We start from the raw sequence: 13124 nt of genomic DNA, 5'->3' as shown, positions 1-13124 counted from the left end.
ACACAGTCAAATTCGGACTCAGATTCGGACTTAAGTCCTTTACGGATACAGAGAACAGAATCAGATATGCAGAACAGATATACAGAATCCTACCACCATCCTTTACACCAACTCCGACCATCCCATCACACCATGTGGGGTTAAAAACTCCCACCCATCCCTACATACCATATCGTGTCATTACAACACATATCAGATAATATGCAGCCAAGCTGCCAGAATATAGGTGAAGGTCTCCATTCAGAACACTTTCTCCACATATACAATTCCCACCCCAATTATATATACAAAAATGTCATGCTTACATGCTCATATACAGATATCAACTATATATTTAACAGAATAATCAGACATGCATAACAGTGTCATACTCAAAGTAGAATATCAGACTATCAGATCACATAATTTTAGGGTTTGGTTAGCCCTTACCGACCTTACGATAGGCACATAGTAGATCAAAATGACCCGTGCGACCATATGGAAAATTTTAGAATTATGGGCTTTCATACCCGTGTGGGCCCACACGCCAAAATTGGCCTCACCCATGTGGCCTACACAGCCTGGCTTAAAACCCATATGCCCGTGTGGGCCTACACGCCCATCTTGGCCTAGCCCGTGTGGCCCACACAGCTACACCCATACCACCACACGGCTGTGTCTTGCGCACGGCAATGCCCTCGTCAAACCCATGGTCGTGTCTCGCACACGGCCAACCACTCGGTCAGGCACACGCTCGTATGGCATCAACAGAATGGTTTTTTGGCTTTCACCGAAGCTTGATTTTTTACGTTTTAGGAACACACCTGCTACGGTTCTGATGCGAAAACACTTTCGAGCCAACCCGCACCTAAAATCGTTACAACAAAACTCCCAAAATCAATCTAAACTCACCATTAAACCAAACTAACGAAACCGACAAAGGCGAAATCCGAGGGTTCAACACGTACCCGATTCCCCGAACGACTCTAACTACAATTTCGCGAGAGATAAGTCTCGTTCTTCACGATTCGCTGCCGCCAAAACGCCAATTCAAAACCAACAAAAATCAACATCGTTCTAAACGAATATAAAGAAAATTCTCTCTAACCCGAGCAAAAACATTCTTTCACCACTTACCAAAAATGCACAAGAACACCGAAGAAGCGAACTACCGAGATTGACAATAAAATTGTGACAGAAAATAGATAGCAAAGGAAAAGAACTGTCAATTGACAGAAAACACAGAGAAAGGGGAAAACCAACGTCAGATTTTTTTTGGAAAGAAAGAAAAGAATTTTGAAAAAATAAAATAATATAAAATCCCCAAATTGATTACTATCCCACTACATCCACTAACAACCAACCAATTCAGAATTTCAAAATCACTCAAACTCTCAGAGCCAACCGAAACAAAAGTTAACATCCACGTTCACACAAGGACTTAAACACAAGACCTTTAGGACATTAACTCCTTACCATTCAAACCAGCAGACTCATTTTGATATAAATCAACAAACAACTTTATATAAGCCCACTCAACAAGGATAAGGTTTGGCCCTAAAATAACAAAATTTTGCCAAAAGAAATACTTAAACTCAAGACCTCACACATACACCCAATACACTTAACCACTAAAGCAAATACACAATTGTATCAAATTCCACATTTACATACTTAAATTATTCAGGGCATTACACTTTAAATGTTTATGTAAGTTATGTTTATCATCTTTAAATTTTAACTTTAAATTTAACCCTTTAATTATACTATTTTAATTTTTAAATTTGTGTTTTTATCACCTTTATGTTTACTATACTTAAAAAGACAAAAATTAACAAATTAATAATTATATGTTAATAAAGTTAATATTTGTTAATTTCTCATCTATTTGAGTTAATATTTAAATTAAATTTCCATGAACTTTTTAACTTTATACTACACATTAAAATCGATCAATTTATTTTTATGATAATATTTATGAAAAATATTAAAATAATTTTAACATTAAGATAAATATTATTTTCCTTTAAATTTTTATTTTAATTAAATAATATTTATTTCTAAGATAAATATTATATTATGTTTTATTTTGAAATTTGAACTTTAAACTATATACTTTTAAGGATAAATAAAAATATTATTTAAATTAAATTTTCTATGAAAATTTTAACTTTAAAATAAATATAAAAATTAATGAATTTAAAATAATAAATTAATAACACAATTAAAATCCAAAAGTTAGAACTCAAATTATCTTAAATTTTAAAATAAAAATAAAAATTTAGAATCAAAACTAAAATAAATAATAAAATTGGATTAAATATAAAGATATCAATAAAATAAGATATTATAATGAAGTTTTTTTTGATACAATATTATAATGAAGTTACTTAAATGAAATAAGGACTTAAATCATAACCATGTAAAATATAAGATTTGAATATCCATTCCCATGTGAAATATCAACATTGATTATTTAAATTGATTAGTCGGTTTTTTATTAAAGATATTAAAGATTTGTTATTTCTTTTGTTTACTTCATTTCATTTTGTTTATTTTGTTAATACTAAAATTAACCATATTTAAACGATATGTGACAAGTGCAAAACAAATTATAATGTTTCGACATACATATATAATAAAAATTAATTAAATAAAATGCATAATTGAACAAGCGGTTTTACTTTGTATAATGAATAAATGGTTCCACTTAATATCAAAACTCAATAAGTTGAACTAAATTAACCTTTTTAAAATTCATAATTGAACAAGCGTTTTTACTTAATATCAAATTTTAATAAATCAAACTAAATTAAGCTTCGAAAATGTATAACTAAATAAACGGTTTCGCTTAATATCAAAACTTAATAAATTGAACTAAATTAACCTTTTAAAAACACATAATTAAATAAACGATTTTACTTGATAATTAATCAAACTAAACTGACCAAATTTATTCAATTACAATAAAGTTTTAGTGCAACTAATGCTAAACCCTAATTATTGAGTTAAATTAATCATTAAAATGTAAGAACTAAATTGATTGCAAAAAAGGAATGGATATTCAACCAAACTTTCCTAATAATCAACACCATGGAACATTATGAAACCAAAACCGATTTAATACCTAAGGAGCAAAAGAGATCACATACATACTCCACAAGCATATAGGTTAAACATTCAAGCAAACAGTTTGCAAACATCATATGGGCTTTAAATATAAGACAATGAAGGCTTTAACAGTTTGCAAGTAGCATATCCAGAGAAAGACAAAAGCATGCTCCATTCTCAACTCCATTCTCGACTCCATTTACAACTTAACAGCCTATTGAAATTCAACTCCATTCTCAAAGTATCTACTAGATAAAATGTGGGGTATTTAGCATATCGCAATATTTCCAAGCATCAAATATCAAGCAAGAGAAAGCAGTAGTTTTAAATATAATGGTGAAATTCACTGCTATTACCTTTACAAATTTTGGTCTACTTAATTTGGTTTGACCAAAAAAGAGAAAGAAATAGATAATTTAGAGCTCAGTAACTGCCCTGCAAAATCGTGCTCTATATCAAGAACTTGCTGATGTAAAAACTCAACTATATTAGCCTTAGTCAACAAGGGAAAATGATTGTCTACACTGATATGGACTAAACACCATTGTAAAGCACATATTTATACATGAGAAGCCCCTAAAAACTTAAAAGCATATCTGAGTTTCGGTAGGTAAAAATTTTAGCACACAATGGTCACCATCAATATATCAAAAATCTCAAAATCATCTAACACAAACAACATCATTACTTTGATTAATTCAAGTTAAGAACAAACAATAGTTATGGATGAAAAAATATCAGAACCAAAGAAAAATGATGGATCAAAAGCCAAGATTTCTACCGTAAAGTTTAGTGTGGGTATAAGGCAAACTAGAAGGAAATGAATAACTGAATTTAATAATTTTTAATCAATTTTCAATATTTTTAAAGTTTTTATTCTAAGGATCTAGGCACAACATCTCATGACTCACAATTTAAGTAAAAAATTGCATGCAAGTATTGCGCTTAAAAGTATTCATGAGCAAGGTGACTCAGCTTGGTATGGGTTAGAATCGACTTTAGTTTTTTCAACTTTATAATGGCCTAACCTAGCCTAATTTTTTTTTGTAAAAAATTAAATAGGATAGATGCAAGCCTATGAGCACCTCCAATTGCACTCTAACCACAATCTTACACAACACAAAATGAAAGAGTAAAATGAAAGACTTTTTCAAAAGTAGCACTTATAATTAAGGCCACAACTCAATAAAAACATATTCAACATAACAATGTAATAAATTATACAGATAGTATTGCATAAAACAATTACATCACATTAGCTTAGGCCTTTTTCAAATCAAATCATGCCACCTTATTGCATTTCTAAAAAAAGCTAATTATTTATTAATTTAATCATTAATGAATAGTTGAATTAATTTGTTATCATTTAATTATCACATGTAATGTATAACATGATATTTTTTAGTTTTCAATAGATTTATTAAAGCGAGCCAATAAAATGATAGATTAATTTACTTCACACATCTTGTATTTTCTAGATGCATAAGAAAGACTCTAAGATTTTGATCTATTAAAAGGTAACTACTACAATTATCTTTCAACATAAACTTGAGATAACTTTTATTTTATTATGGAATGCATAAATTTAATAGAAAAAAGAAAATATAAGAAAGATGGAATTATACCTGTTAACTTGTTATTGGTAAGAGAAAATGTTTAGAGAGAAGTCAATGTTTCAATAACGGAAGGAATTTCACTTAAAACATATAATTAAATTAATCAAAATTTACAAATAAATAATCCAAAAATTGCAAACAGCAGCACAAACTTAAAAAGGAGAGGAAGCTAGTTTTTCCATAAAGTTAGGTTAATATTTTGATTGTAAGGAAAGGGTATAAGACATATCATGTTTAAGCCATAAAGTTGGGATAATACATCCATTGACAAGATAACGATCTATGGTTGTGTAAGTCAAAAGTATTATATTCGAAATCAAACAAATTGTACACTAATTAAAAATATATAACAATTGAAAGTAGAAAATCATATTTATATGTTAAATTGTTTTTAAAAAATCAATGAATTTAAGAGAAGTTATGTTTGTAATATTTATTAGAATTTCACTTGAAATATATAATTAAATTCATAGCTTCTTGGTAAAACTCATGTCTTGTGTTTATCTCTTATTCAATAATAGGAACTATGGCTCAAGAAAGATTAATTAAACAAATAAATAATAAGGCAAAGATTCATAGTTTCGGATTTTATTCTCTCAAATCTTAGATTTTTATCTTTGACTTATCTTTAGTTTGTTTATTGTTCAACACCTTCTTCACTAATACTAATCATCATCTTTCTTGTTAACTCAATTCTAAGTTTTGAAATATATAAAACAAACAAGATATATGGATACTATTAGTGCTACATGTTTGTATATATAGACATATCTTTTGAAAATTTTACCACACAATTGTAACCATTAATATATCATCCAAAATCTCAAAATCATCAAACACGAAAATTATTACTTCAATAAAATAACTACTTGACCATTTTTTAAAGGTATGATTATGTAACATAATATATCCGAGGCAGGATTTTGTTAAATGAAATAATAAAAACAATTGTTAAATGAAATAATAAAAATTGAGCTAATAGAGACAAAATCAGAAAATAAAGGACTTCTAAATGCAAGAACAAACGAGATGAGAAATGAAATAAAATATGCTTATCATTCCTTTTTCCCATCAAAATCAGAAATGAAATAAAACACTTGATTTTTTAAAAAAAAAATTCTCAACAAACAAACGGGAAAAACTTACCGATTGGTTGTGGCAGAGGAGCGTTGACGGCGATGCAACAGAGGGGATAGTCGACGGTGATGCAGCAGATGGTCGGGGAAAGATTTGGAGAAAAATTTTAGGGGAAAAAATAAGGGATTTCGGGGATATGAGTTGGGATAAAACTAAGCAGAGCAAAACGGTGTCGTTTCGTTTAAAATAAAATGATATTTTGCGGCGTTTTTCTTATAGTGTCGCTAATGCTTGACCTTTTGCGGTGTTTTCTCATAAACACTACTACTGTTTTACCTATTGCGGCGTTTTTCCGTTAGCGCCACTAATGTATAATATTTGCGGCGTTTTCTGTCCAAACGCCGCTAAAACCTTAAATTCCTATAGTGAAACCAACTTGTTGAGTATTTTTCTGTGTCCTTTAAATAGTGGTTTTTGTCTATTTATATGATATGGGTACTGTAAATTGATATGGTGTACTAGGTGAGCTTCATGCACGTATAATACCCTAAACTTAACACACGTTTATGCAATCTCATGTGCGATCTCATGTGTGACCTTGCAGGAAAATATAAGTACCCATCTTGCGAACAACCATTATCATGTGACCTCGATGGAAACCGGCCCGTCCAACCCGAACCCATTCGGATCTTGGGCCAATGATAACTAGTATCATAAGACAACTCTAAATAGGAGTTAATAGAAGTATTTTACATATAATATATTACTAACCTCTAATAGTAGTTAACAGAGCCATTTTAAGTAGCATAAAAAATCAAAGGGTATTTTAGGTATTTTAGATATTTTATTAAAAAGTAATTAATTAATTTTAGTTTTTATTATTATATTCAATATGTATATATATATTTCCGATAAAACATTCAATGTTTTTTTTAATATTTATTAAATTTATTATAATTATTGCAGTGGAAGATTAAGAATAATACAATTTCTATATCTTATATCTTTTCAATTCAAGTTTTAAGTAATATCATTTTGTGTTTTGTTTTCATTTCATATGAAGACTACAATATACTGGATAAGAAAAAAACTAATTAAAATTTATTTTAATATATATTAAAATAAACAGAAATAACAATAAATTGATTATAAAAAGTAAAAATATTTTATAAATCCCTGAATATTTTGTAAATTTATAATTTAGTCTCTATATTTTTTTCATGAATTTAGTCCTCTACTTTTAGATTTCAAAAGTCAATTTTAGTTGTTAACATTATTAAAAAATTATTAATTTGTTGGTGTAACATTATGAAATAAAAAATATATATATGCACTCGATAACCATGTAACTAAAAAGATGGCATTGTAATGAATATAAATTTGACAAAAGAAATTTTACAATGTTCACAATTAAATTTAAAATTTTAAATCTAAAGAGTAGAGGATTAAATTACTTAAAAAGTAATAAGAGGAGGACTAAATTCTAAATATATAAGAAAATATAACAACTTGGAAGTTGGAACATATTTTAACTAATATTCAAACCACAACTCGTGGTGGTACTCCTTAGTTGAGTAAAAATTGGTAGTTATTATTATTATTATTTAATGTGAACAGACATTCAAGGTAGATTTGTTTCATGTACAACTTTTGTCTTTATTTATTTATTTATTTTATGGACAATAATTTGATTAATGACTAATGAGTAATAGATCAACGGAAAATAAGTCATTTTCTAAAATTTACTTATCATTTTAAAATGTAGAAAATAACTCTTTTATGAGTAAATTTATTTTTATATAAAATTAATTTGAATCATACCTAATATTATTATATTAATAATAAATTTTAATTCTAATTTTAAAAATATTAATACAAAATATTGTAATGTTGAATATTATTAAACATACATATTTAATAATATAATCAATATAATTTATTATTTTAATAAATTATTTAAAATTAAAATTTTATATTAATATGATATGTATTACAATATGTAATAATAAATTTTTATGGTATAAATATGAACATTTTAACAATATAAATATGAGTATTTATTTGTTTAAATAAATGCTACACTAATATTTTGTAGCAAATATATTTATATTGTGTTTGTTCCACTAAGATCAACTTTTATAAAATGATTTCAGAAAAATTTGTCAAACAACGGGATTTATTTTACACAAAATCATCCAAACTCTAGAAAATATTATCTTTTCGAGAAATTAAATCAATACATTTTTCAGAAATCATTTTCAAAAACTTTTTTAGTAAAACAAACGCAACCTTACATCTACAAAAATATATGAGTAGAATATAATTTTGTTTTATTAATTAAATGACTGAATTGGTAACAATGAACTCGTACTTGATATTAATATAGAAAATAGAAGCGAGTTTAACAGAATAGAATTAAGGATTAACATCTTCTATATTTATTAACGAATCAAATTACGAGAATGATTGTTGATTGCAAAATTATGATCTCACAGTTGCTTAAAAACAATTGTGAGCCGTTGGATTTTTTTATAAATTAAGTTTAACAGTTTTACTATCTGGAATTTTAGGTTTTAGAATTTTATTAAAATATTAGATTAATTTAATGTAACTAATTTATTATTATAATTGATGGCTCGCGATGGTTAGTCACCATGCGGACCGATTGGATGTCACCCTTTTGTTTTATCCAATTTTTCTTTAAATTAAATTAGATTAACCGATTAAATTGATTAAATTAGATCTGATTGATAGATCAAATTGATTAAATTAAAAATTAGTTAGGATATTAATTTTGAATCGATTAACTTATGAATTGCTTTGAACTAATTGAATTAAATTAAAAATTGGTTGAACTAAAAATTAAATTAATTTTTAAATAATTTAGTTAATTAAACCTACTATTCTATGCGATAACCTTGCTTGATAGAAGTGACTTGGAGAAAGGAGTTTCATGTTAGATAGCTAAGGCTTTTAATTATTTCTTTTTTTGGTCATTGCCTTTTTGGAGTTTGAACGAAGCCTTACAAAGACAACCGTGATTATTAATTTGGATAAGAACATGCAAAAAGTCCAAGCCGAAATGAAAGGGCATTACATTTATAGCTCCCAACCTCCATTATTAATACTTTAGCACGTAAATGCCCTAAGATTCATGCAACGCACGTAATCATGGTTGGACAGACATCAATTTGTTCTCTATTCAGTGACATCAATGTTCCCCTTTCTCGCTCTCTTTTCCTAATGTAAAGTTGACCCTCCACTTCCTGTATGCAAGTTGAACCGAGTCGAGGCAATGAGAACTGACTTAATAACATTCAAACTCTTTAACACCCAAGTACAAAGCGGGCTCGACACACTATCTTTAATTGCTTGTGGTCACAATCAGATTTTCCTTGTGTCCCTTCGAATATTCATCCATCGGGGCCTATAAATAGATATGGAGAATGCCTTGGTTTAAACATCCTTTCTTCTCCAAATACTTTGATCAGTTCCATAAGAAAGAAAGAAAGAATATGGGTTCCATTTCCAAGAGTTTCCTTCTCCTTGCCCTTTTAGCTGCTACTGTTCTTCTCATTTCATCGGAAGTGGCAGCTCGAGACCTTGCTGAAACCACCACTGAAAAGAACAATGGTCTGCAACTAACTAGCATGGCTTCTTAATTAGCTAATTATTTAGTATCTCCATCTCTCAACTATATTGCATGAATTGAAATCTATATGTTAGCGTAAATGACCATGTGGAACATTTAGATATATGTGGTATTGATTTTGCAGGTGAGGTGGCTACTGAAACAACCGAGGCTGAGGCTGAGGTAGAAGAGGCCAAATATGGATATGGTGGATACGGGAGCCGTGGAGGTTATGGAGGATACGGAGGGCGCGGTGGGTACGGAGGATACGGAGGGCGTGGTGGGTATGGTGGTGGTTACGGTGGACGAGGACGTGGACGTGGAGGTTATGGAGGAGGTTGTGCCTATGGATGCTGTCATTCAGATTATTACGGAAGAGGTTGCCGAAGGTGCTGCGCTTACGTTGGGGAGGCTGTGAATGTTGAAACACATGCTGATCCTCTCTACTAAAATAAAATCATTCCAAGTTGCATGTATCTAAATAAGTAAAGTGGCATAGCAAATCTTACAATTTGCTACGTCCTAAATAAAGATGCTTCCTTAATATACAGGAATTATATATTAATAAGATAAACTTTTTTAATTTTATTCAGAAATATCATTATCATGCTCATACTTAAGTGTTTGTCAGAAGCATTATCATAGGAATAGGGCTTTTGGATATGCGTTGGAGAAAGCCATTAATAAGCTAAATAAGTGTTTAGTTGATGTCATTAATTAGAGGCTTTTATGAAATCATTACTGGAGAAAGCCATTTAATTCTCCTAAGCGGCGTCGGTTTTAAAATGTGGTCCACTCTGATTCGATGGAGGTTGTTGGGTCGATTTGTTTATATGTAAAAAAATTTATAAAAAATGTTTTTTTTTTGTATTTTTTAGTGTTTGTTTTGTAGAAAATAGTTTGATCAACAGAAAATAACTTATAAGACAACGTAAAATAAATCATTTTTCCTGTAAAATAATTTACCCTTTTAAAAAGCGTAAGTTATTTTTCGAAAAGAGCTATTCTATAGATTATTTTTTATATAAAATTAACTTAAATCAAGCTTAATATTATTATATTGATAATAAAATTTATTTTCATTTTAAAATATTTAAATTATTTAAATATTATATTTTTAATATTATTAAACATACATATTTAATTACTTATATTTAGTCATAAAATAAATCCTTAATATAATAAATATAATTTATTATTTTAATAAATTGTTTAATATTTCAATTTTATTTTAATAATAATTTTAAATAATATTTTTCAAATATTATTGAAAATATTCAATATTAATATTTTAATAATAAATATTTATTACAATTATACATATATTAATAATAAATATTTTGTAGTATAAAGATTAAAATATGTCATAAGTCTATGTACACTTCACGAACTACAAGTTAGTCTTTGTACTTTTATTTTTAAGAATTTAGTCTTTTACTTTTCAAATTTAAAATTAAGTCTAACTGTTGACATCGTTAAATTTTTTTGTCAATTTTGTTCACACTTTTAAATAAAAATACTCACTTGATAGTCATGTAATTAAAAATGATGTTGTAATGAACATGAATTTAACATAATATTTTTAATATATGCAAAAACAATGTAAAATATAAAATTATAGAAAAATAAATCCAATTAAACAATGAAAGAATAAGAAAATCTCAAATGTATGTTTGTTTCATTAAAACAACTTTTATGAAATATTTTAATAAATCTACCAAACAACAAAATATATTTTACACAGATTCATCAAAACACCGAAAAATTAGTTTTTCCATAAAAGTATATCATTTTTTAAAGTCATTTTTAGTAAAACAAACAGAGCCTAAGTTAGAAACCGGTTCTTTTGTCTAAACATACTAATGCATTGGAGCTTAGTGATATCAAAGCAGCCCTAAATACGTAGTTTATTCCTTAAATTTGTTCAAAAGTATTCGGTTATTATCTGAATTTTTTATTTAATTGATACTTAAACTTGCATTCCGTCATTCAGATTGGTACTTTCGTATTAACACTATTAGTTTGTGTTGATATGACACTGATGACCAATTTTATAATAGCACGTGATAGCCTTTTAGTATGACATGTGACAAACATAAATTAAAAATTAAAAATCCTTTAAAAATATAAATTAATTTAAATATATATATATAAATTTTTTTAGATAAATTCATGTACCAATTAAATATTTTCTAAATAAATTATGATACCAATTAAATACTTATAGGCAAATTCAAAAAAAATTATACGTTAATCCTTAAATAATTAAAACTATTAACAAATTGAAAAAATGAATGTGACGAAATACAAAATTAAATATCAATTAAAACACTTTTGAAGGGTTTTTACAAAATTATTATAAAAAAATAAAAAATAACCAAAATATTATAACTTTTTTTTATTTACCAAAATATTATAAATTTTTTTTATTTACCAAAATATACCAAAAAACAGAAAAAAAAATCTGACATAGCCTGATCAGGCCAATCACATTGGAGGCACCAAAGGTGCCAATGAGATTGGCGGCACCAATGGTGCCAAAGGACAAAAATGTAACTTTCTGCAGTTTTAAGGACCTGACATGCAAATTTACCATTTTGAATTTTGAAAGTGAATTGCTGCTGTGCGCACTAAAATTGAAATGTGGCTAATTGACTTCTAAGCCCTCCTTATTTATTATTTTCTTTTATTCCTTCAACTCACTTTTTATTTAATAAACAAGCCTCAACCTATTTTGTAGTTAAATAAGCTCTTAATCTATGATTTTTACTCATAAAATCCCTTTATTTTATTATTAAAGTAAATATATTTTACCTAAAGTAAAGCTATTTAAAAAGTATAAACTAATTAGCATTTTATGTATTATTTTGGTAATTTGATGAGAATAGTTTATTTAAAAATTTACTAAATTTGATGAGAATAGTTTATAATTACAATTTATTTTTCTATTTGGGTTACATTTATGGGTGATAAGTTTTATTATTACTTACGGTTTTCAATAAGGCATGCACAGTATTTCTATTAATTTTTTAATTAAATCTAATATTAGTTAAGTGATAATTAAGATACTTAGAATTCTAATTAAGTAATAACTCTATTTTAATTTAATAAACTATTCTCATTTAATAACTCTATTTTGATTTAAAAATTAAGTAAACTATTTTAATTTAATTTTTAAAATTAAAATAGAGTTATTAATGAGAATTCTAATTAGTAATAACTCTATTTTAATTTAATAAACTATTTCATTTAATAACTCTATTTAATTTAATAAACTATTCTCATTTAATAACTCTATTTTAATTTAAAAATTAAATTAAAATAGTTTACTTAATTTTTTAAATTAAAATAGAGTTATTAAATGAGAATAGTTTATTAAATTAAAATAGAGTTATTAAATGAGAATATTTTATTAAATTAAAATAGAGTTATTACTTAATTAGAATTCTAAGTATCTTAATTATCACTTAAATAATATTAGATTTAATTAAAAATTAATAGAATACCGTATATGCCTTATTGAAAATCAAGTAATAATAAAACTGATCACCCATAAATGTAACCCAAATAGAAAAATAAATTGTAATTATAAACTATTCTCATCAAATTTAGTAAATTTTTCAAATAAACTATTCTCATCAAATTACCAAAATAATACATAAAATGCTAATTAGTTTATACTTTTTAAATAGTTTTACTTTAGGTAAAAT

At 26.9% G+C, this 13124-nt stretch overlaps 1 protein-coding gene across 1 annotated transcript; it reads left to right on the top strand.

Moving 5' to 3' along the window:
- Window positions 1-9232: 9232 nt before the first annotated feature.
- Window positions 9233-10002, top strand: LOC105798931 (glycine-rich protein). The gene is made up of 2 exons (XM_012629191.2): window positions 9233-9416; window positions 9560-10002. The coding sequence occupies exons 1-2, from the start codon at window positions 9299-9301 to the stop codon at window positions 9862-9864; spliced, it is 423 nt and encodes a 140-aa protein (XP_012484645.2). The 5' UTR covers window positions 9233-9298; the 3' UTR covers window positions 9865-10002.
- The last annotated feature ends 3122 nt before the right edge of the window (window positions 10003-13124 follow it).

Source organism: Gossypium raimondii, chromosome 7 (genome assembly GCF_025698545.1).
Source record: "Gossypium raimondii isolate GPD5lz chromosome 7, ASM2569854v1, whole genome shotgun sequence".
Taxonomy (NCBI): domain Eukaryota; kingdom Viridiplantae; phylum Streptophyta; class Magnoliopsida; order Malvales; family Malvaceae; genus Gossypium; species Gossypium raimondii.
This window is presented reverse-complemented; position numbering and strand designations above follow the sequence as displayed.